The sequence below is a fragment of the Notechis scutatus genome, chromosome 2 (assembly GCF_049901735.1).
Source record: "Notechis scutatus isolate UNSWTSFEM ecotype Mainland chromosome 2, rNotScu1.2, whole genome shotgun sequence".
NCBI classification, from domain to species: domain Eukaryota; kingdom Metazoa; phylum Chordata; class Lepidosauria; order Squamata; family Elapidae; genus Notechis; species Notechis scutatus.
Genome location: NC_142010.1, coordinates 148331000 through 148356478, shown reverse-complemented (window position 1 = coordinate 148356478; position 25479 = coordinate 148331000). Strand labels below are relative to the sequence as shown.

At 37.9% G+C, this 25479-nt stretch overlaps 3 protein-coding genes across 14 annotated transcripts in view; 2 read left to right on the top strand and 1 right to left on the bottom strand.

Annotated features, from left to right (window-relative positions):
* SLC27A1 (solute carrier family 27 member 1) overlaps positions 1–3366 on the bottom strand; it is a 34279-nt gene extending 30913 nt beyond the window's left edge. Inside the window, exons 1-2 of one of the 5 annotated variants that reach the window (XM_087956579.1) lie at positions 3256–3366; positions 636–705 (exon numbers count right to left, since the gene is read on the bottom strand). The gene's annotated coding sequence lies outside the window, so the exon portion shown is untranslated. Of the gene's footprint in view, positions 1–635; positions 706–2147; positions 2218–2722; positions 2843–2946; positions 3097–3255 lie in introns of those variants that run through there. The other 4 variants (XM_026673816.2, XM_087956578.1, XM_087956577.1 and 1 more) reach the window with 4 other exon arrangements.
* A 29-nt stretch (positions 3367–3395) lies between these two features.
* Positions 3396–25298, top strand: NXNL1 (nucleoredoxin like 1). Of its 4 annotated transcripts, none has more exons than XR_015747827.1 (4): positions 6993–7133; positions 7987–8371; positions 15371–15694; positions 25239–25298. XR_015747827.1 is itself a non-coding variant. In XM_087956580.1 (3 exons), the coding sequence occupies exons 2-3, from the start codon at positions 8046–8048 to the stop codon at positions 15630–15632; spliced, it is 588 nt and encodes a 195-aa protein (XP_087812706.1). In that variant the 5' UTR covers positions 3396–3527; positions 7987–8045; the 3' UTR covers positions 15633–15748. The 4 variants fall into 4 exon arrangements, 2 of the variants coding, with proteins under 2 accessions (XP_087812706.1, XP_026529570.1); XR_015747826.1 differs by lacking the exon at positions 25239–25298 and adding an exon at positions 16045–16127; XM_087956580.1 differs by lacking the exons at positions 6993–7133; positions 25239–25298 and adding an exon at positions 3396–3527 and having other exon boundaries at positions 15371–15748.
* The window catches only part of GMIP (GEM interacting protein), a 71267-nt gene continuing 64805 nt past the window's right edge, over positions 19018–25479 (top strand). For 3 of the 5 annotated variants that reach the window (XM_026673821.2, XM_026673819.2, XM_026673823.2), the window contains exons 1-2: positions 19099–19982; positions 25239–25376. In XM_026673821.2, the coding sequence (XP_026529606.1) occupies positions 19763–19982; positions 25239–25376 (358 nt within the window). In that variant the 5' untranslated portion in view covers positions 19099–19762. Of the gene's footprint in view, positions 19983–25238; positions 25377–25479 lie in introns of all 5 variants that reach the window. The other 2 variants (XM_087956574.1, XM_087956572.1) reach the window with 2 other exon arrangements.

Genomic DNA, 25479 nt, shown 5'->3' with positions numbered 1-25479 from the left:
CCACATTGGGCTATAAGGGGTGTACCATCAAAGTTGTGCAAAGGCCCTCCTGGACACAGCACCCATCACCTATTTGTGAGGCTATAAGCCTAGGAGTCCAACCAGCTTACAATCAACTTCTCTAGGAGAGCTCAACCTTATCAAGAGTAATTACTGTTATCAGATTGCACAGATGTTTACTGGCAAATCGCAATTCAATTCTTACAGGAATTAATCTGAACTTGTTTCATCCCATTCAATGTGTGCTGTGATTAAAAAAAGAATATTAGACAATCACAGAAAAAAACACCCAAAACTTCAGCTTCCTTTCTATAATATAAAGATGAACCTTCAGCTTCTCAGAAGAATTGCACCAGAATGGAACAATATTTCAAAAAGTAAATTTCCAAAGGAAGAGAAATAGATAAATCTATACAACTCCCCATAACTTACTATTATTCTCAAAATACCATTCTTAAATTCAGCTTCTTTGTTGCTCTTACCATAAAAAACCAAGGCTGAAAGCAAACAAACTACAAATATGTAAACTTTATGGAATTTATTCTGTAAATATCAAGTGCAGATAGTGGAAGTCTAAAAGATGTGTGTAATTTGCACAAAGATATACAATATCTACTCCGCGAAACTTCACTCACCTTGGCTGATCTCAAAAAAGCTGGAATTCAAGAAGCAATAAAGTATGTTCCTCAATGGCTCCTCACTAATCTGAAAAGAAGTAACAAATGGAATAATACAATGTCCTGCTCTAGGAGCAATACTGAGCTTTATAGATAATCTGAATAAAGGAGGAAAATGGATGTTCATTAATTCTGCAAAAGAATTCAAAGTGGGCAGGGGAGTTCCATATTTAAACAGTCAATTGCAAAGATCCCTGATGATTGACATCTTCCGTGACAGCAGAGGATGTGAAAAAGATCTGGAAGCACCTATAATGTGCAGTGACTAAAATAAAAGGTTCCATTCAATTCTGCTTTGGCTAAATTTTATCTGTATTGCATAATTTGTGAATACTGTAATTTTAAGCAGAATATTGATAAATTAGAACATGCCCAGTGCAGAATAACATAAATAATTAAGGCTAAATTCTTTGTGAAAGGTTAAAGAGACTGTTTTGTGTGGAAAGTACATTTAATTTGGAAAGAAGAAAACTGGGAGACAATATGTTGTTTATCTCTAGATACTACAAGGCTGGCAAATTTATTTCTTTTCATCCACAAGATAAGATCAGAATTATTAACTTCCAATGACAAGGAAAAGTATAGTATTTAGTTTTTTCTTTCCAAATACGTTTTTCAGATGGTGGAACAAGCTGCATAATGGGAAGTAAATTCTTCTGTTGAAATTTAAAGGTCCTTGAGAAACATGTAACTAATTACTTCTACTGCATATGATGATATATGATATTTGAGGATGGAAACATGGAGCTTCCATATTCAGAGGCAGCATTCCTATAAATAACAGATGACTGAGCCAGAAACAGCTGTTATCTTAGTACACTGTTCATAACGTCTCAGAAGAATTTATCCAAACAGAATGCTAATTCAAATTGGATTTAATTCCATACAGTAATTTCCTAATATTTGTAATAAAACATTAAAGTCACATATAATTATCTAGGATTTTGCTATTTTGGCCATAAGAAACAAGGATCAAATTGATGCCTACATTTCCAATTAGACAAGTTTCTGCTAGTAAAGTTTATAGCATACTGACATTCTGATTTATTATAGATACTAGGAGATAAACCAAGTTGAAACTGGGCAAATTTTCCATAAATCTTCCATCTTGGAACAGTACTTGAAAGCAATGTTCTATGATACTCCGGGCAAAATCCAACAAGCACAGACATATATAAAGTTTCAGAAAGAGATATACATCTACCTGAAAAAGACTATCCCTGCCAAGGTAGTGAACTGCTCTAAAAACATCAACAGCTAGATTTCTAATCCAAGTCAGATAAAAATATCACCTGTGATTTAAACAATCTACCCCTTTGAAAGAGCAAATCAGCCTCCATAAGCTTGTTATATATGTCATCATTTTGATAAATGAATCTTAACATCTTGTGCTTGGGTATCATTTGTGTTGCAAGCCCCTGCCCTTATTTTGCTCATTACACATAATAAAATCAAATAAAATCTCAGAACCTTATTTTTCTGCTCCATGGGCTAAGGCAATCTGAACACCTTTCCCTGAGGCTGTTCCCGTCTTACACATTCAGTAACTGCTAAGCACCGTTCTTTTGAAGCAATTTAGTTATTTTTAATCAGGATGCATTTAGGTCTAAAGGCAGGGCAAGACCTACTCTCCCACCACAGCAACCCTGTGAGGTCGATTAGGATGAAAGCGATCGGCCTCCACCACCTCTCTCCCCCCTCCCACCCCGAGTTTCCATAGTTTAGAGAGGGCTAGAATCTTGGTTTCCTAATGGCTCCTAATGAAAACTTTCCCCGTCCCCATCCCCAGATCCTCAATAAAGAATAACCCCCAATAAACACCAACGGATTCCTAAGGCGTCCAGTTAATCGGAGAAAAAGCAGCCCTCAGCCTAGCCTGCTTCTATGACAACGTTACAAGCACACCGAGGATATATTTTACGCGCTGCTGATCCTTTCTTTCTAACGGATGAAGACCGCCAGCTGACTGGACACCACAACCGGGATCGTTCCGGTGTCTTTGTCAACGGCCCCCCCTTTTTTTTCTTTTTTCTTTTGGCGCCAACCTGGGCATGAATTTCCATCATCGCCACATGTTCCCGTTGCCAGAGCAACGCTCCAATTCCCCGCTTCCCTCCCGCCACGACGGTTCTGCGACGCTCACGGCTTCTTTTCCATCTCGCGGCGGCCACCGCCGCCCCCCCGCCCCCTCGTTCTCAGGTGGCACCGCGTACTCCCCTCTTCTCTCTCTCCGTCCTCCGCCGCCAGGCTTATCCCCTCATTCCCGTACCTCGAGCCTACAGCCTTCACCCTGGGAAATTCCTACACCTCCGTTCCCCTTCACCACCAGACCGCTTCTCCTCCTCCTCCTCCTCCCGCTGTGGCCACAAGTGCCCCTTCGAACCACTGGAGGAGGACCTCAGGCAAGGAGAACTCCGCCTCCAATCATAGAGTTGCAACTTGGCTGCCGCAAAAAAAAAAAAAAAAAAACCTGTTTACAATAGAGAGGGCGAAGGGGAGAAGAACAGAAAGAGCACCCGAGGCCTCCTGGGAAAGCACGCTCTTTGCGGGGCTTGGTGACCATGGCAACAAGGCTCACCGCAATCGAGGGAGGCGTTGGCCTGCAGTCCCTGCTGCCGCCTCGTGTTTATTACGAAGTTCCGTTTTTCTTTCCTGCGATTTCCAACTTGCCGTATTCTCAGATCGCCGAGTTCTGATGTGGCTTCTGATCCTGTTGGGGTTGTTTCAAAACATCAAAAGGAGCCTCGTAGCGGCTTTTCACACTTAACAAATCACACGTAACAAATGTCATTGCGGCTCACTTCATCGGATGCCCTGGGGCGGCTAGACTGATGTCGGACTTGAATTGGGGTGAGGCGGAAGGGCGTGAGAGAAAGACAAGTTGGTTATGTGGATACAGATTACAGAAGTATATTAGGGATATTAGGTTAATAATTAACGTCGTCTGACGTGTTAAACCCCGCCCCCCGCCAAATTGGGGTTGCTGAATTATGAGACTGCCTAAATAGCCTTTTGATATGTGACTTCAGCAGCCTCTTGCTCAATTGCAATAGCGCTTATACACTGCTATATACTTATATACTGCTTCTTAATGCTTTACACTATAGCCCTCTCTAAGCGGATTACAGAATCAGCCTATTGCCCCCAACAATCTGGGTCCTCATTTTACTGGCCTTGGAAGAATGGAAGGCTGAGTCAACCTTGAGCCGGTCAGGATCGAACTCCTGGCAGTGGGCAGAATTAGCCTGTAATACTGCATCCTAACCACTGCTCTTATAGCTGCCCATCTCAGAGAAGTGACTTTGGGTGGTGAACTATTCTAAAACAGGTTTAAAACATTTACAGATAGTCTTTGGATTACAACCATTTAGCCACAATTATTCAAAGTTTTAGGGTGCAGTTTTTTGGCAATAATATTTCATAGCAAATAATAGGTTTGCTTAACAGTTACAGTGTTCACTTAATCTCCACAGATTCATTTCACATCAATGAAGATTCACTTAACTACTACTGCAAAAAAAGATTGTAAAATCGATTGGTCACATGATGACCTGCTTTTTGATCATCATGATCAATGACCATAACTGGCAGGCTCTATTAAGGACATAAATTGAGAACTACCTGTATCACTTTTGCTTGTAAACTGCCCAGAGTCATTTAGTGACTTAGACAGTGAGATGGGCAGTTGGAGCCTTGGTTAGAATGCAATGTTGTAGGCTAACTGCCTAGAGTCTGGAGTTCAATCCTGACCAGCTCAAGGTCGACTCAGTCTTCCAACCTTTTGAGGTCAGTAAAATAAGGAGCCAGATTGTGGGCAATATGTTAATATGACTGACTTTCCTCAGACTGACTTTCCTCAGTTGTCATAATACATATGCATACTGCTGTGACTACTATAATTCATTGTAATTTGAAATACTTGTGATGACCTGCAGTTTGAACAAGTTTTCTAAATAAACAATAATTTGAAGAGGCATTATTTTCAAGAGAATGTGCTTATTTCTGTGACAGCATATTTGCAGCAATATTTTCTTTACCAGAACAATCACAAAACTTTGAAAGAACACAATGTTCAGGTTATCTTTGTTTTCTAGTTAGAATACAAAGAATTGATGACGTTCCAATGACCTTTACTCCACTTCAAAAGTACTCCTAATTCCTATTAGTATTTATTGTTTCAGGATTCATGATTTGTTAGGGCAAATCTTTTCCCAGTCTTACATTATTAAATTCACAAAGAACTATGCTGTCCTCTTTGTAAGAGGACAGGGCTTAAAAAAGCAACTGATTATGATAACCTCCGCTGTTTAACACAATCAAGGAGTTTAAAAAGAAATTTTCTCATTTTTATGTCATGTTCCCAAGTACAGGGTTTTATATGACTTACATGGTCACTGTCTTGGGACAGGGCATTGACTTTTTTAGTTTTACACAGTGTATATATCCTGTGTGGAGTTTTTGGTTACATTGCTCTCCAGGAGGTACCACATGACCAGTATCATTCCATTGGGATATGTCAGGCATGGGTAACATTAACAATAACATATTATACTTGTATTTTGCCTGACTCTAAACAACTCTGGGCAGCTCACAAAAATCAAACAAGGAAATCAATAAAATATAAAACATGGCATGCTCAACAAAGTGAGGGGGATCTTATTCCCCCTCATCAAATATTTGGATGACGAGCCAGGTTTTCACAGCTATTCTAAACAATAGTAAAGTGGGAACTACCTGGGGATCTCAGGGGGCAGGCACTGCTGGAGATTCTCAGTCATCCGGGTCATGGTTGTCTCAAATATGCTTTTTCAAGAGGCAACTAGACTTTCTGGTTTTTCTTTGAAGACATTTCCTTCTTATCTAAGAAGCCTGAGCTGAAGAAGCTTCTTGGATGAGAAGTGAAACGTCTAAAGAAAAACCAGAAAGTCCAGTTGCCTCTTAAAAAAGCATCTTTGGGACAATACATGACATTGTTTAATCAAAAGAACCAGGAGTACATCAACCCTGCAGGTTCGAATAGTCAGGAAATAGGTGGTTCCTCAAATAACCAGGACCTATGCCATGAAGGCTTACAGATAACAACCAGCAGCTTTTGGAAAGACTTCATTGTTAGTTCTCTTGTATGCCAGTCAGAATCACTTTGGGAGAGATGGGAAACCATATAAATTTGATAAATAAATATCACATTAAATTAATGTAACAAAGTTTCAACAAAATGTTAAACAAATCAATAGCTAGATTCACATAGGATGCTATGCCAAACCCATAATGTGGCATAGTACAATATAAACTTTGTCTTTGCCTCTTTTTGTGTTAGATATGAAGAACAATGTTTGCAGCAGGGGTCAAAAGTTGCAAGATGGCAAGTATAGCACACAATCCAGACCCCCACCACTGTCATTGAACACATATGCAAAGGGTTAAGGATGGGAACATGATGCTATGCCCTTCATTCTCCCCACCCCATTCCCACAGACACTTCTGAATAGCATACAAATATTGCATTAGGGATCGGATATTACTTCCGTCAAGGTCAATCCTACAAAATTATGCAGTTACAATGCTGCATCACAGTAGCAGTCAGATTAAAGGCCCAACTCCCTGGTGGGCTTGCAACCTAGATACCTATTTTCTTGCTTGAGCCTATCAATTAAAATAATAATGGGAGTCTATTTTAGGTATCTCATATGTAAAGGTAAATTGGTTGAAAGAGAAAAAATTGTTTGTTTGCTTGTTTAAGTTTATCTGCTGCTTTGATCATAGTTACAAATGTAGGCAACTTACATAATACATATAATTAATATTAAACCACTGCATCCCAGATTCTTCTCTAGGTTATTCTGCATAGTGGGATGGGAACATTTCCTTTTCTTTTTGATGTTCTGGATTTGTTAAAGTATCATTTTCTTATTATCATCAGGGGCCACAAATATAAGCTGGGTATGTGAATCTGATAGAGTTATATATTTTTTTATTTCTTGATTTTGCAGTTTTATATGCTATTTCATCTCTTAGTCTGATTTTATATTGCTAACATTTTTAAAAACAGCCCTTAATGAATGCTAGTTGCTTTTTAGGTAAAGGAAATAATTTAATGTTTTAAATTGATGAATTGATTTAATTGTGCAACAGGATTAAGAATAAAAGTGCTAACGAAGGGTGCAATGGTATGAGTCATTGGCCCATAATTTGTTAGCATGATAAAGAGATTTATGATAAGCAAATTAATCGGTCATATTCTTTCCAAATAGCTACTGTAAGAAGATTAAAGTACTGGCTATTTCTTCTATTAATAGGTAGGGAGGTGGACTCAGTAAGATAGGTTATTAGCATCAGCCAATGAATTAAAGTATGGGAACAAAAGGAGTGCCTTTTAGACTGTGAAGGACCTTCCCAGTGGTCTGAAGATCTGAAAATAACAGCTTACTACTTTCTCGACAATGAGGTGGCTTTCAGGTGAGACAAAATCAAACTGAATTAAAACAGGAATGCCTTGTTAATTTTTGCAGAGACAGCAATCCATCTTTGCATAAGGAATGTCATTACTTCTGGCATGTTTAATAAATATTTAAGATCTATTTAAAGATGTAGATATTTGTTTCTCCTATTGTCGAGACCTAATGATTTTCAACAGCATGCCTGTATACCATAGTACCAGCCAAACCATTCTCTCTACTAGTTACTATCATACAATAACTTTTAATAGGGACATTTATAATGATTTACTTTTCCTAGCCCAACCATATCAATTATTTTTAGTGCTAGGCTAGAACAAGAAGAAAAAGAGATCTGCATAGAGCTCTGCTGAAATTTGAATCTGGGTTTCAGTGCCCTTTTCATTGTACTTTCTTTTGGGATTAAACTTTGGAGAAATGAAGCCCCTCTATCTCTTTAGCTGAACAAAATAGCAGATTGCCAAGGTGATAGAATAAACTGCCATGTTTCTTTTTAACTGTTGAACAAGTAGAAGATTAGCAGAGCAGGAGAAGATGGGTTTTTTTTTTCTTCTATGATGCCTTGTTTCTTTCTGATGTCCAGACATTTTTTAAATTTAAAAACAATGCTGCCTTCCCGTGCAGTGGGACTTGCTGCTGTTTGTGTCCCCATCCCACCCCACACAGACAATAAAGCCCATTGACAGTGAAAAGGCATGTCACTGATTAGTGTACAGTATCGGTTTTGGAGTTTTTTATTGTGCTTTCTGAAATTCTGAGCCTTTAGTGCAGGAGACGGGATATACAGTTAAGTTATTAAATAAATGATGGGGAAAATAACTGACAAAAGTTGTCTCCCTTTTTTTTCTTTTCAGTGCTAATCTGGGGCAGTGCCTAAAAATGATTCTTTAAATCTTGTAGCCCCCTTGTGGCCATGGCTGCCCTTTTTTTCCACAAGAGCCTTGTTGTGAACAACAAGGACAATGATGAGCTGGAGTTGGAATGGGAGCTCACCCGAACATTAGAGAACAAAGTAATGCTCCTCTATTTTGGCTCGGGTGAATGTCCTCGGTGCCAAGAGTTTGCCCCCATCCTGAAAGAATTTTTTGTGAAACTTACAGACGAGTTTTATATGGAGCGAGCATCTCAGCTAGTTCTCATCTATGTGTCGCTGGACAACACAGAGGAGAAGCAAGAAAAGTTTCTGAAGAAAATGCCAAAGCGATGGCTGTTTTTACCTTTCCAGGATGAGTTCAAAAAGTAAGGATCTGAGAATTTAGTTAGGAAAACATCAGAACTGAGGCTGAGGCATATTAAGCCACAATATGGGTTCGTTTAGCTTTGATTCAGCCTTTATAGTCTACAATAGCAATAGCTCTATAATTAGCATTATGCCGGTTGCTTGTCAATCAACAAATTATCGTGTGAACCTGCTTTAGAGGAATTAAGCATATTTAATGTGCATAGTTGATTGATAACTATCCAATCATCACTTGGGGATATTAGCACGCAATCACTATCTTTTTTAAAATAAATGTTATTAAAAGTTTTTAGGAGAATACAGAAACTAACACAAACCAAGACAGGATAAAGAAAACAAAGAAAAATGCCGAATGAAACAACAACAAAAAATAGAAAAGATTTTTATTTCCTTTGCAGCAAATACAAGTATAATTGCAAATGTATCTCTTACTTTACAATATAAAAAAGGTTTTTTTTTTTGTCTTATCTAATTATTTTCTCATCTACAAGTCTACAAACTAACTATAAGCTATACGTGCATTTGTTATTTCATCCAAAAAGTCTACAAATGGTTTTTAGTCATTCATAAATATATTGACTTTTCTCTCATCAAGAAAATTAAGGTAGCCATCTCTGCAAGTTCCATCATTTTCATCAACCATTCCTCCATTGTCGGTAGTTTAGAACATTTCCACTTTTGTGCATGTAATAGTCTTGTTGTATTTGTCATATATAAAAACAAGGTTTTTAGTTGCCTGTTCATTAGTTCCAAAAGAATACCTTCTGATTTTAATGGTACTTTAATCTGTAAAATCTCCCTAGGTAATGTATAATGTATGCATATGTCCATATTTTTGGCTTTTTTACATGTCTACCAAATGTGATAAAATGCCCATGTTGTTCAGATTTCCAGCAAAGATTCAAAATACTATTATACATTCTAGACAATTTATCTGGTGACATATGCCAAAGAAACATCATTATATTAAAAAAATCTTTTTAAGGCTAGAACATGATATAATTTAAATCCTTTAAACTACTTATTTCCCATCAATCCATTTATATGTTATAGTCAATGTTTAAGTCCATTTTATCATTCATTCTTTCACTTATTCTTCTGTCTCATATTTCTACAAAAGTGTGTGTGTATGTGTGTGTGTGTATACATACACACACAAATACTTATGTTCATTCTTAGTACAGGTACAAACTCAATCTTACTTTGTTCAAAACTATACAATCTTATATTCATTTTAAACCTTCCTGATAATTGTACCTTAGGAAAACTATTGTCAAGTATATCCTTCCATCATCAAGTCTTCTCTTGATTTTGTTTTTCAATCCCCTTGACATCATGGTACATCATGATGAATTAACCATTTACATTTACTTATGTCATCTATGTTTCTTATGCTGAAAGCCATAAAGGTGCTCTTGGGTACAAACGAGGTGTGTATTTATTCCATACTCTAAGAATGGCCCGCCTAAGATAATGATTTTTGAAATCCACATTAATCTTAGCTTTGTTATACCAGAGATATCTATGCCACCCAAATTTCACATTATGTTCTTCTGACTTCAGTAGTCATCTTTTAAAAAAAAAAAACAATACCCACTTTTCCATTCAAGCTAAGCAGTCAGCAAAGTATATAGTAATTTCAAATCTGGTAGACCAATCTATCTCTTTCCTTTCCATATTGCAGTATCTTATATTTAACTGAATATTTTCCCCCATCATACAAATTTAGCTATATCTTTAAGCCATTGTTAAAATGGTACATTAGTTGTCAAAATATGTATTATCTGGAACAAAAATAACATTCTAGATAAAACATTTATTTTAATCATAGAAATTCTGCCCAACAGTGACAATTGTACTTTACCCCATCTTGATGTATCTTTTCTTACTTCATTCCATGTCTTAATATAATTGTTTTGAAATAACACACAATTTATATTTGTTGTAGTTATTCCCAAGTATTTTACTTATCAGGTTTAAAGTCTGTTTTATTCATTCTATCTGACCTTGTACCTTCATGCTTTTCATTAACATCGTTATCTTTTGTTTATTAATCTTGAAACCTGCTAATGTCTCAAATTATTTTAATTTAATTAGAAATTAAATTCCTTTTAAAGGAATTTAAAACCAGAACCAAGTCATAATACACATCCCCATGCTTACAATTTTTTTGCTTTATGTGTTTTTGGTTTGGTTTTGTTTTTTAAGAAAAAGCTATGGTTCAATGTAGAGTTGTAATTGCAGGAATGTTCCAATCTCAGATGGCAAACCTCAGATAAAGAATGTTTCCAAGCAAATACAACTCAGGTAAACAAAGTCACTAATCTAAAGGAGGATTAGAGAGAGGAAGTAAACATATGTTAGACTTTAACTAGAGATAATTAATTGTATGGATTACTGTGCTAAACAGTAACGAAAGTTAAGCAGTAACCAAAGTTAACCAGTGATGGAGGATAACTAAAAATGTGTATAAATGCAAGACTAGACTCCAATAAAGATCATCATGATTCAGTTGTTCATGATCAAACAACTTGACTGCTTCGTCATTACAACAGTTCAAGGTCCAAGAGTAGATCATCAGGATTTATTTAATTGTGGTTTGTCAAATGTCATAATGCCTGGGTTCACTTCAAACATTAATTTTAGCCAAAGTGACATCTCAATTTATCAATACTATATAAACATTTAGGCATAAAACTGTGTGTTGAAGATTGTCTAGCTCAACTTCTTGCTAACTATGCAACTGCGCTATTGTAGACAAGTGACTCCAATATTCAGTCCCTGCTGAAGTTCCTCCAGCAAAAAAGAACCCACAAGAGGAGGCCAAGTCTCTACCTTATCCACCAATTTAGTTGTAGAATTCATTTTATATCCCACCTTTATTATTTTTACAAATAGCTTAAGGCAGTGAACATACCAAATAATCCTTCCTCTTCCTATTTTCTCTACACAGCAACAACCCTGCAAGGTAGGTTGGGCTGAGAGAGAATGACTGACCCCAAATCACCCAGCCAGGTTTCATGCCTAAAGTATGTGGGTGTCAAATTTGATCATGTCACATAAAACATCACGATGCATCACGCTGTTTTTTCTTTTGAGGAGCTAGGGTGGGCGTGGGATTCAAAAAAATTTTACTACCGGTTCTGTGGGCATGGCTTGGTGGGCATGGCAGGGGAAGATTACTGCAAAATCTCCATTCCCTCCCTACCCCACTAACCTGCTTTCTAGCTCCTTTCTCCTATGCAGGGAGAAGAAGACCCAGCCAATCAGCTGGGACTCGGGAGGCAGAGAAGAGATGGGGGCAGGGCCAATCAGAGGTGGTATCTGCTGGTTCTCTGAACTACTCCAAATTTCCGCTACCGGTTCTCCAGAACTGGTCAGAACCTGCTGAATATCACCTCTGCTTAGGACCATTGCAGCATCCTCATGATCCCATGATTAGAATTTGGGCACTTGGTGATTGGCTTGTGTTTATGACAGTTGCACTGTTCTGTGGTCATGTGATCACCATTTATAACCTTCCCAGCTAGATTCTGACAAGCAAATCAATGGAGGAAGATAGATTGGTTCAATGACCACGTGATTCACTTAACAACTGTAGTGATTCACTTAAAAACTGTAGCAAAAAAGTCATAAAATGGGGTAAAAGTCACTTAACCACTGCCTTGCTTAGCAATGGAAATTTTAGGCTCAATTAGGGTCATAAGTCAAGGACTATCTCTATACAATATTTATATTGCCGCCCATGTCACATAGACTTGACTCCGGGTGATATATAAACATGCTAACAGTTCAAAACTACATAATAGTTTTATATAACAGTTACATGATAAAAACAGTCCAACATAAATTAAAAATTAAAAAATCCAACTGTTCAAGGAGAACAACAATCAGGTGACCACCTTGAAGGCTCCCATGGGATCCCCAAAAAATGTTTCAGGGGCCTTCTAGAAGGTTAGTAGAGGTAGGACTAACATCATCTCTGGTTATATTATTCCTCGGGGGGAGGGATAATGTTCCAGAGGGCAGGGCCCACGATATTCTGTGCCAGCTGAAGTTTCTGTAGCATTGATGTCAAACTCGCAGTATCGCATTACTGTCATGTGATGTTTCCTGGCATTTTTTCCCTTCACGGAGCTGTGGTGGGCGTAGCCTGTGCATGACTCATCTGGCCTACAGGCCACCAGTTTGACACCCCTGTTCTAGAATGTTCTTCAAGACCAGCCCCCATGTCAAGTGCATTACAGTAGTCCATTCTGGAGGTGACCAGTGCATGAGTGATAGTAGAGTCTAACAATGCCACAAAGGGGTGCAACTGGCACACAACCCAAAGCTGTACAAAAGCCCTCTTAGCCATGACTGTCACCTACTCTTCAAACAGGAGTGATGTGTCTAGGATACCCAGACTGGTGCATCTGTCTGTGATAGTGCTACCATATCCAGTACCAAAAGTGGGTAACATTCCAGAATCAGAAGATGTGTATGCTCTTCAATATAGAGTACATCATCAAAGGGTGTTCAGAAGTGAAGAAGCCACAGTCAATGAAGTACCCTAACTGATTCCAGATCTCAAGACCCTAATAATAAAAAGACTGTATACTGAGATTCACTTGAAACTGACATCCCACTCGGCTGGTTCTATGGAAATGATGTTGCTTATTACTGAACATTTATCTGAGCTGAGTTCAATTCAGTGATACCCAAGAGAATGATTATGGCCCAGGGAATATGACCTCTCTTAACCTGTCTACTAGATGGGTATCAGGAAATCTTTCCTGATTGGTTAAGACTTCCCAAGAGATCACAAGCAGTTGGGCCCAAATAATTTTGAATGTTTCCTTGTGGGAAAGGGAGAGTCCACCTGCCTTTGGTGGTTCTCCTTCCTCTTAGGATGGTTCCAGTTGTTGGGTGTGGAAGGTTCCATTCCTAGGTTTTTGCTTCATGGCTTGCCACAGAGCTCTTTCCTCCTCCTATTTAACACGAAAACTAATATTAGGTCATCTTTCAGCCCAGGATTGAGTTTTATCTGGGCATCCAAATGATGTTGCCAAGGTGCTTTCTCAGTACTTGGAGGCTGTGTAGGCCTGGATTGGGAAGAACCAGCCGAAGCTGAACCCTGACAAGACTCCATGCCTGTGGGTTTTAGGGTCCTAAGTATTTAGTGGTTTTGATCATTAACTCCGAATGGAGTAGCACTCCCTCAGGCAGAGTTGGTACATAATCTGTGAGTTGTCCTAGATTCATAACTCTTGCCCGAGGTGTAGGTGGTGGCATTATCTAAGACACCTTTGCACAATTTCATCTTGTGAGTCAACTGTACCCATTCCTAAACTGGAAGCCACTGCTCATGGTAACTCATTCCTTGATCACCTTCCAAGTGAACTATTGTAATATGCTCTATGTGGGGCTATCATTGAAGAGCATTTGCAAGCTTCAATTGATCCGGAATGCAGTGTTACTTGCAGTATTGGGCACACCATAACATTGCTGCTACATGAGCTGCACTGGCTTCCATTGGGCTTCTGGGTACAATTTGAGGTGCTGGTTGTCACCTTTAAGCTCTGCTTGGAATGGGGCCAGATTACTTGCAAGACCACCTATCCTTGAGGGTTTCTGATCATCCCATTAGGTCAAGCAGAGTGGGCATACTTTGGATCCCATCAATGGAGCAGAGCACTGCATTGATGCACTGCAAGAAGTGGGTCAACTTTATCACGATGCCCATCTTCTGGAACAGCCTCCCTTTCCTTAAATATAGCCTTGACCCTCCTGGCTTTCCAGAAGCTGTCCAGAACTGGATCTTCCACCAGGCACAGGGGATGAGAAGTTTGTAGAATTCTGCTGTGGATGTTATTTACCTGAAGAGCTGATACTGTGCTTTTTAGGGACTTCAACCCAATTTGTTTAATGGATCTGTCTGGTTGGTTTTTATATCTGTTTGCCACTGAAAGTTCTGTAAGTAGGTAGATACCAACAACTTTGAGCTTAAAGTTGTTGGTGAAGAAGCTCATTAAGCAACCTTGAGAAGCAACCCTGTTCTGGATCCTGGCTATAATGACATATAAGGACAGGGTGTCAGCTCTCTCTAGCTGCTGCTCCTTTGTTACACAACATTGCTCAGCTAGAGCCTAGCTGTTGCTTAATCAAGAGCTTCATGCTGGATCTCTCTAACTGCTAATCTGAATGTTTTCTTTTCACTGTCTTGCTAAAGAAGGATTTAATCATCAGGGAGATGATGCATCAGGGAGAGTAGGAACAGACAGCCTAATGCTGAAAACAGGACCTCTGTGCTGAATGATCTGGGCCATAATATTGTAATAGCATATTTTGCATTTCCCTGTCTCTTTTTCTCTATGTTGTTGGAAGTAGGAAAATTAATTATATGGTGATGTCACAGGGCTAAGCAAGAGATCCAACCTGTTATGGGGGAAAGGGAAAGAAGTTTACAAATAAATGCTTTCGGGAAGGACCCAAGGGTGAGCTGGACCCTTATCCATGCTAAATGTGGAGAGATTATCAGAGTATACTGTTAAAAATACAGTCTGGTAAATGTAACTTTGAGATGTTGGAAGATGCCAAGGAAAATGTGAAGAGACCTAAAGCAGCCTGGAGGCATTAATCATTCTTATCTCTCTAAATTCATTTATTTTCAGAACAACAAAAAAAGATGAAAGAACCAGGATGTCTTTATTAGACTACTAATAAGGACTTTCCTTGCCCCACCCAACTGCAGGTGGAAAACCTCTTTTTAATAAATTGACAACACATGTTTGGGATTATTATATATTGATGATAATATATACAACAATTGTATCCATTGATGGATCATCAATGGATACAATTGTTGTATCCTGGTATAACTATACAAACAAATGAATAATTTTAAAAAACTAAGACAGTTTTAGGTCTGTGATACCTCTTTCAGCTTTCCTGCTATGAGAATCCCAATACGTTCTTCCAGCTCAGAAACTTATTCTTTCTTTCTGAAACATTCCTAGGGAGTTGGCATTGAGATTTTCAGTCACCCATCCCCCTGTGGTGGTCGTTTTGAAACCAAATGGTGAAGTCATTGCCTACAATGCTGTGGAAGAAATCAAACAGCAAGGCACAGATTGCTTCAAGAACTGGCAAGAGGCAGCTGATTTGGTGGACAGGAGTTTCCTTTTATCTCAGGATTCTGTGGATGTGACCCTGAGAAGTATAACTGATCCCCTTCGGCGGTTCAAGTACAAACTGGTTAAAAACGAAAGAAAAACATGAAGCAAAAGTGGTGATCAGGGTGAAGTCTCCTGATGAGATGTTTCTTCTTCATGGAACTTCAGGTTGGTGAACTTGAGTATTCCCAAACCATCATCTAAAACAGGCATCCTTTAGATATCTACCTAAAACAGGCATCCTTTAGATATCTACAACCACACTGTGGTTGGACACAGAAATTGTTAATTGCAGGTAGATTTTGAGATTTGAAAATTTGATTTTTTTTTCTAAAAGAAATCTAAAACTTGCAGCTATGAAATTATTAGATATGTATATAGTGTTTATTGTAATTGGAACTTGGAATGAACATATGTCATAATGCACTAAAGGTACTCAATAGGACTGTGAACACTTTGAAAATAATTCGGAAGCGCTTCAGACCTCAAAAGCACACAATCTCTCTCTCTTTTTGCAGACTTTCAGGTGAGCCTGGGAGAAAAAAAAGCTTGTCTATTTGAAAGGGTGAAATGATTAAAGTCACTGTGACCCTTAAAGAAGCTACAACATTTTTTTATGCTTTAGGCAGAAGTCTGAAGTTGAGTAGATGTTTTAATGAATAGCAAAAGTGCTGTGCTCAGCACTTGCCTCAGATCTAAATCACTTCTTCCAAATACACTGATTTGACAAGCATGCCTAGCTCTAGGAAATCATTGGGGCTGCAATGAGCTTTCTTTCCTGGAATAATGACAGAAACCATGCAAGAGAAAAATGAAAATAGCTTTGCTTGCATGCTTTACCATAAAACACTTTCCATGCAGAGTTCCCTTCTGAGAGAATCCACCAACATTTTGCTGTCTGCAACAACTCATTTAATTACATTATTGGGGGGTGGGGGAGAGAGAGACACTTTGTCACCAACTCTCAGCAATTCTTTTGCTTTTCTGGCATCAAACTCTATCCCCTTGCCAGGGTCAGAGTTCCTCAGGTGATATTCGTCTTAGTCGGGCAAGCTGCCACCAACTCTTAGCAGGAGAGGAAGTTTTTCTTCCCAGCTGAACCAGGAAGTCTCTGTCTGTTTGTTTTTAAGTCTCAGGTTTGAAGTGACTCTAAACTCTAATTGTTTGGCTTGCTTGTGGGCGCCCTGCAATGGGCAGTATAGTCAAACATATAAAGATGTTTTAAAAGAATAAATCCAAATACACAAAGCCTTATTGATGACCTAATACCATCCCTTCTCTACAATCTCTATTACCTTCCCTCCCCACCACACTTTTTCTTTCAGTCACCTATTGGCCACTCTCAACTTGCAAATAACTCTTTCTCCTAACTGCAAACATCTTTCTTAGGGACCCAGTGAAGGCAGAAAATTTCAATTCTATAGTATCATGAGTCATAGCATAGCAATGCTATATTTCAATCAGTGAAAAGCTAACTGTTGTTTTTAGAGGCTGAGTGTACATTTTACTTTATCTGAAAATAGAAACTATCCAGAGCAGGGGTAGTCAGAATTTGGACTGGAAAAGTAAAATAGTACAATATTGTTTGTTAACAAGCAGAAGTGAAAAAAGAAGCACAGATAATATTAGTTTTGTGACCTTTGGAATAATGAATGAGAATTGTTATTTCAAAGAAATTTAATAAGTGGCATTTGACACATAGCACATATTTTTATCAGATCCCTTTGAAAACATATAACCAATCCTTCAAGTGCATACAACCAGAATTAGTTATAATTTCCCTGTTGTAGGAAATTTGGGTTTGTCATCTTATTGCTATATTTTGATCTGAGATTCATAATACTGCTAATAAATATTTTTTTCTAGCTGTTTTCCCAATAATTGAGATCTATTGAAGTATCAAGAATTATGGATAATACATCATCATCACCATCATGAAAACCTACAAGGATTATTTTGTCTAACTTGCTACAATTATTATTTCTAATTAGTACAGGTCCTGTTGTTTTCTGCAACATGAGTGTATTAAACCCTGTTGTTTAATTAAATAGAATTTTGAAAAGGAATGTTGCCTAATGTCTTGTGGTTCTTTCTATTGTGATATATTTTCATGCAATTGTTAAAACATTTTCTTTCTTAGACCTAATGCAGTATTACTTCATGCATTCTTAAATATTATCTTCCTAACTTAAATCATGTCTAATTGAAACAATCTAAAATATGATGAAATTGATGCTAGGCTCCTCTTTTCTTTTAAATTTAATACTGTAAAGAAAGAAAGAAAGGGGGGGAAATTACCTGCTTGTTTTTGCATACTGGACATCTATTCCAAGAACTAGAACAGGCCAGGCTTTTAAATTTTGTTTTTATCTTTTCCCAGGCTAGTTAAGAACCTTTTTGTTTTCTTTTTTGATAAAAATATTTTGTTCCTGGTTGGATTATTTACAAATGAAAGGCTTCTGTTCCTGAATTTGAATAGCATCTTAATCTTGCAAATTGAAAGTACATATGGCAGAGTATTTTACTTTAGAAAGTTGCTGATCTGGATTTAACTTCAAACAATGAATTGACCATGTGGTCTTAGCCCAGTTCCCATTCTCTGAGAAGTCTCAACCTCAACCTGCATATGGGATCCAGGATCTACTTTACAAGGAGGATTCAGCATTGTAATTAAATATGCAGAATCTTAATATTTTAATATGGAAAACAGTTGGCTCTTAGTTGAAAGAGCTTCTCTACCTCAGTATATATTACCTTAGTCTTGCAACAGCCCTGCAAGGTAGGGGCAGGCAATCTTGTTAGTTCTGAGGGCAATGTCAGCTGTCAGATCAGGCCACAAAATGTGTGCGCTATCAGATAATACACAAATATTCATTGTATGTACAAAGATGTACCTGAGTTGTCCATCCCTACCTTGCAATAAATTATTATCTCCATTTTGAAGGGGGGGCAGTCATAAGATACAAGATAAGATCATGGTGGCTTCCAGGTATTCAGGACTTCAGTTCTCACCATCCTTCAGAGTACTGTGTTAGAAAAAACTTTCATTATTCGTGGTACTGGAAGGGTGCAAAGAACAAGGGATACTTCCCTTGTTCATAATTTAGTTTTTTAACTATTTCCTTTTTTCCCTTTTTCACACTAAATTTCTGCAATTTAGCTTTCAAAATTGCAGAAATTTAATGTGAGAAAAGAAAAAAAAATTCAAAAATGCAGGCAAGTCTTCTCTCATTCAATGGTGACTTCCATTTGGGAAAGCTCTCCTTCCATCTGTGGCCTTGGAACCACACCCTGAAAACTTTTCCTAGGGATTCAGGTAGGAAGTGATTAATAAGAGAGAGTAAAGGAGGAGGCCAGGGCAAGCTGCCACCAACTCTTAGCAGGAGAGGGTGTATTCTTCTTTCTTTCACATAGTACAGAGATACTGTGGGAAGAAGCCTCTGGTTTCATCACTCCTGCAAAAGGAATGTGGAAAAGCCACATCGGCTGTCATTCTTGTGTGTGTAACCCAAATGGCTCATCCATTCTCCAAAGATAGGGGACGTGTCCTGGCATTTCCGCATCTAGTTCTCAGATGAAATTGAGAGTAAGAATGGCAGGTCGCAGCTGGACACATTCTGATCTCTAAAGGTACAACATTTCAAAGAGAAAGTAAGCAGGAGACTCGCTTTTGGGGAAAGATGAGGCAACCTTCTCCAGAATTAATGTCACATTCTAGAAACACTTTTGTTCAATAACCTTTTGGGGGAGCTCTGTAAAGGACCATTTCCTCTCTTTTCGAGGAACCATATTTTTCTCTCTACAGAAAATGCAAGGCTTGCTTTTGAGCTGGGATTGTATTTCACAAAACTGTCGAGCTGGACCTTTTAATGGAAACCATCACCGTTTATCTTCTTTTAATGCTGAGAGATTGAGGGCATCTGCTCCTCAACCTATCTAGATCGCTGCCCTCCTGAACTTCACTTGAACGATGAAGATTTTTCAGCTGCCCTTATTGAACTCTGACTTGTCAGAGGAATTGTTAGATTTTTATAAAAGTACAGGAATATCTTTCTGGAAACTGAGAATAATGCACCAAGGAAAAACATAAAGACCTGGAGGCTTGAGAGTTAATTGGGTTCGTGTGCTACATTAGATTCTGGACCTGGTAGATTATCCTGGTAAGGAACATAATACAGAATTTGCTAGTACTGAGGAACAACAGTGGTGAATATAATCTCTAAGTGGGCTCTGAGGATGGATCCCAATGACTTCAGGTACCCTTGCAATGGCAAGCAGTCAGCACTGGATGTTCAATCCTTAGCCAATATTCCAGAACACCTGCGTGATATTTGGGCCACTGCAGAAGGCCTGAAAGGTAGTAAATTCTGTTCTAACAGTCTCCTTCAAGTTGCCAAAAATCTACGAGACATAGATAAAAAATTCCAGTGTTTCCGGGAACTTTTACAACAAGATGGTAAGTGCTGGAAGGTTTTTTTTTACTGATGTGTGTTTGTCAATTTCATCTTGTGCATTATTTATTATTAAACAAATTTATTTAGCTGCACAGCTCACACACAATGACTGGGTGGTGTGCAACATTAAAAATCTATAACTAAAAATTCACATGACGGCGACAGCAAAATCAGACAAGCCACTTAATTGGCTCCAAATGGAGTCCCCAAACTGCTGACAAAACCATGGCTTCAAGGCCTTTTAGAGAAGAAACAAGTTGAGGCCAATCTTATCTCTGAGGGAATGATTTCTATTATTCTATAAAACAAATTTAATTAAACATCCTCTAGGAGATCAGAGGAGACTACTACTCATGAGAACCCCATGATATAGGATGCCAGTTTAATCACTTATTTCAACTTCTGTATTTTGTTTGAACCACAGTTCCTTTTGGCTCCCAGAATTTAATTTCTCCCCACCCCCAAATATGTATTTAAATATTGGGTTCAAATCTAGCACTGTAGCCACCGTGTGGTGGTTTTGTAATCAAATTGTGTTTCAGTATAACATAATATTAACTCAGAAGCTTTAATATATTTGTTAAAATGCAGGAAAGATGTCAGACTTAGGAGTTATTTGTCTGTAATTACATGTAATTAATTGTTTTACATATATAGCTGGCCCCATCTTGTTTCTGGGTCTAAAAAAGACTCTTAAGTTATCCCATTAAAGCCGAATGAGGTTAAGAGGTGAATACTTAATGACCACAAGCCAAGTGAAATCCATGGGCTTAAATGTGCTTAATTTTGTGTTGGATGTAGACAATTAATTTTAAAACTCCTATTGCACCATTCTCTAAATTACTAGCCTATGAATACAACAATAATGTCCTTTCATATCTTTACAGATTTTTATATTTCAGATATTTTTGTATCGCTGTAATAAACAAAAATACTGGGAAGATTTTTCTGACCTTGCTTTCTTCTTCTTCCCTCTTCCTAAAGTAATCTCTCTCTCTCTCTCTCTCTCTCTCTCTCTCTCTCTCTCTCTCTCTCTCTCTCTCTCATGTGTATATTGTTTTCCAAGGAATTAACAGGTGGGATAAAGGTGGATTGATGCAGAATTTTGTATCTCCTCTCTGAAAATTCAGAGTTGATGTGGACGACAGTGTGGATCTGTAATACAATAGTTGTATGGTATTAATCAGTAACTTGTTGCACAATTCTGCATAAAACTGCTCACTTTGACAAAGCAGTACAATTAGGGGCATCCAAAATTACATGGCAGCTACATAAAGTTAAACCTTTATTCAAATGGTTGAATTACCCACATGTTTATGGGTTTTAAAAGAGCCATCTTAAATCTGATCCTTAATCTGCCATTTGTAGTTCAACCTCGGGCTGTTTTAGCAAGTTGTCATGGTGCTCAAATCAATCAATATTCTCACCAGATGATAGACTTCAGATATGTTATTCTTCAGGTTATGGGTGAATCTTTCTATTATGTACACTGAGAGCATTTGCACCCAGACAAATTCCTTGAGTGTCCAATCACACTTGGATCACACAAATATAGAATAGAATAGAGTAGAGTAGAGTAGAGTAGAGTAGAGTAGAGTAGAGTAGAATAGAATAGAATAGAATAGAATAGAATAGAATAGAATAGAATAGAATAGAATAGTTCTTTTTTGGCCAAGTGTGATTGGCCACCCAAAGAATTTGCCTCCAGTGCATAAGCTCCCAGTATATATATAAGCAACAAAGTGATAAATCATAAGATACAATCATAAATCATAAAATACTATCATAAATCATAAAATATTATCAACAAGGTGATATTCATAAGATACCAGTAACACCTACTGGATGCCATGTTATAAATAGCTGTGACATAATCCTATCATCCCATGAGGGAACAGAGGAGCTACAGTATTTGCAACCTAGTATGTTGGCATTTCCTTGCCTTTTCCCTCAAGGAAATAGTGTTTTCATATAAAAGAGAATCTTTTTCTTTTTTCTTTGAAGAGTAATTTGAATTCTTTACTAGCAATAGGTTTACATATCATTACAAAGAAAAGAATAAGAGACACCAGATCTCATTGGTGAGGCATAAGCAGACATGGTTTCAGGTTTATATGGGATGAGTTGTTGACCTCTCCCCAGACATCAGATTATTACAGCTAGGGCTGGCATTCTAGACTTCTTGACTTTCCCTTTACACATGCATGAACATAAAAAGGTGTGGAGCAGCTCAGCTGCCTGTTTCCCCCCCTTCATTATACATTCTCATTCACAATCTTGCCCATCTATAGTAGGCAAGGAGCCACATACCTCCAACCACTATTTATTTATTTATTTATCTTATTTTATCCCGCCTTTAATATTTTATCAATTATTATAAAATAATTATTTCATAACACAAGGCAGTGAACATACCTGATACTCCTTCCTCCTCCTGCCTTCCCCACAATAATAATTATAAACTTCTAGTAGCAGATAAAGCCACAATTGTGCAAAGGTGGAGATGGAGTGGTGGGTGGGTAAGTGTACAGTAGCAACGTCCTTTAAGGGAGGAGATTCTACCTGGCCTTAGGGTTTTTCCATACTGAAGCCTTCAAGTGCTTGTCTTCTGTGATAAATAGATTAGAAATCAGTTTAAGAAATCCCTTTCTGGATTTCAACCACTCTGTTTTAGCCACAATGATAGCAATAGAACTTAGACGTATACATCACTCCATGACCGAATAATAGCAATAGCATAGCAATAGCATTTAGACTTATATACCACTTCACAGTGCTTTACAGCCATCTCTAAGTGGTTTAGAGAGTCAGCATATTGCCCCCAGAAATCTGGGTCCTCATTTTCCCGAAGGAAATGAGCCTGGTGAGATTTGAACTGCCAAATTGCAGGCAGGCAGCAGAAATAGCCTGTAGTACTGCATTCTAACCACTGCGCCACCACAGCTCTTAAATCTTCCCTAAGCATGTTTATCAGGGTCTAGTTAGTAGAAACTTCCTTGGTTTGCTGAATAATTCAACAACAAAAAAAAACTTTGTTTTGCCATTTTTCCTATCCCTTGGACCCTGCCTATAATGGTACTCTTACAAAGTAGGAGTTTTAGACATCAGCATCAGAGTGTTAGAAAAAAGTCACATTCTCAAAATGGCCACCATGGCTGGATGTTCATTTTACAGCATAGTTGTAAAAGGTTGTTGCAGGCAGAGAATCATATGTTTTTGTTTTTTTAAAAAAACACCTCTCTGGTAGAATGGTAAACTAGGGAAGTTAAAAGTCATAATTTCCCAAGACTAAATGAGGATACAGATGGGGGCTGCAATACACACACACACACACACACACACACAGACAGAGAGAGAGAGAGAGAGAGAGAGAGAGAGACCAAAACTGCACTTGGCACCAGAGTGTTCTGCTTTAGCAGAAAGCCATTTCTTTCTGCTAATGCTAAAGGAGAAGCAACTTCATCCTGCAGTTTGCCTATTGGCCAGGAGCTCTTTGAGTTTTGTAGGTTGTTCTGGGCCTGAAAAAAAATCATGAATGAGGCTTGTTATTTGCATAAATATAAAGGGTGTGAGAAAGGATCACTAGATGGCGCCCAGCAACCAAGAACTGCTCCTGAACAGATTTTTTTTTTCTTCCAGCATCTCCCCTAAACTATGCTTACATCCTGTCTGTTCTTACCTTCTGATCCAGTATCTAGTAATCCATCTCTTTTTGACTGGCAATGTAAACTGCACCAGTAATATTTTAAATAACAGCAAAAATGAACTCTCATAATACATTATTTCACTGACAGTTTTGTTTTAATGTTGGCAAACATCAAGTAGAAGCTAAGTTAAAGAATCAGGGGCAAAATATGTATTTCTTCGGTGATTCTGTCCAAAACCTTAAGTGATAACGCAAAAAAAAAAAAAAAAAAATGGATCCAGTGAAAATTATGTGAAATGGCATATCATCAAGTATCATTTATATGTGCAATACAATATGCGTAAAACACAAATATAGGCTATACAGGATATCATTCATCCTTTGTTACAAAATAAGATAGTATCTTAAATCAGGGAGAGATAAATTAGTGCCCACCAGAAGCTTTCCATTAAAACCATCAATCCTTTGACAAGTAGAAAACTGATGGGTACTGAAGCCCAAGAATCCAGAAGTTACAAAATTATCAATCCTTGCCTTAAATGGTAATGAAGTTCATATCCATATATCATGATCTCATTTCGTTGGGGGTAAGACATGAGGTGCACATATTCCATATTAAACTTGGGCAGTTAATTGTAATACAAAATTGTGTTACAATTTAGATGGCCAAGTGGTGTTAAATACTTCACTAGGCATATTTTAAATGCAGAGTTATGAATCTGGTGGTCTTAACATATATATATCCTGGTTGTATAGTTTTTAACTGTTAATTGTTTTAATTTGTTTTACATTGTTATTTGTATATGTCTTTTGGTGTTTTTCAGTTGTATGTTGTGAAAGAGCACCTTATTTCATTGTTCTCAGGTTCTGAGTACAATGACAATAAATTTATCTTTATTCTCTGTCAGAAATAACCAGAGACCATTTTTATTCAGTGTATGTCCCAATAAGGCTTCAAACATCAGAACTGAGCCTGACCCGGCAGGAGATAAATTGGTTGTAACCAGACAATGCACAAGTAAATATCTGTAGGAATCAGTGGAATCAGAAGGATTCTGATAGGAATCAGTAGGAATCAGAAGGAAATTATCAAGTTGGAAGAATGGAACTAGTGGAGATACCACTCTTCCAACTTGATAATTTCCTTCTACAAATGCATCTTTCAATGCTTCCTTATGTCATCTTGGCAAACATATAATTAGAAATGGGCATTTGTGAAGATAATGTGTCATTTTAGATATATTCATAGGATCTGAGGCACAGAATACAATATTCTATCTACTCTCATCCCAAAAATTAGTGGTTTGAGAATTGCAAGAAATAATATTGTTTCTATATTGTTATTATTGACAGCCATTTAGATACAGTATAGTATCTGGAGGACTAGGTTAGAAACCAAGGGACCTAATTCTAGTTCTGCCTTAAGCACAAAGCCAACTGACTGACCTTTTGACCAGTCCTCTCTCAGCCCTAGGAAGAAGCCAACCACTTTTGAAAATGTAGCCAAGGAAACTGCTGGGACCAGTCAAGGCAGTTACAGGAGTCAACAGTGACTCAAAGGCACAAAATAAAAATGATGATGATTTAATCATTGTTATGGTTATTATTACAGGAGGCATGCTTTCTGGCCCTGCTGAAATTAAATTGACTGAATTGCTCCAGTCTGTCTCCTGCTTTCTCAGCAAGTATCCAGTTCTGAATGCTTGCACCATCCAGGCAGTCATAGTCTCTCTTATCACATGTGTGAATGGTAAGTTTCTAAGCTCAGATTCTCTCAGAGCTTCATTAACAATAATGGCAATAAACATTAAGATCACCTTTACTTGAATCAAGTTCTCTTCAGATGTATGAGA

Coding starts and splice junctions, on each gene's coding strand:
- NXNL1 (XM_087956580.1), top strand. CDS start 8,046: ATGGCTGCCCTTTTTTTCCACAAGAGCCTTGTTGTGAACAACAAGGAC. Junction 8,372..15,370: donor TTCCAGGATGAGTTCAAAAA/GTAAGGATCTGA, acceptor AAACATTCCTAG/GGAGTTGGCATTGAGATTTT.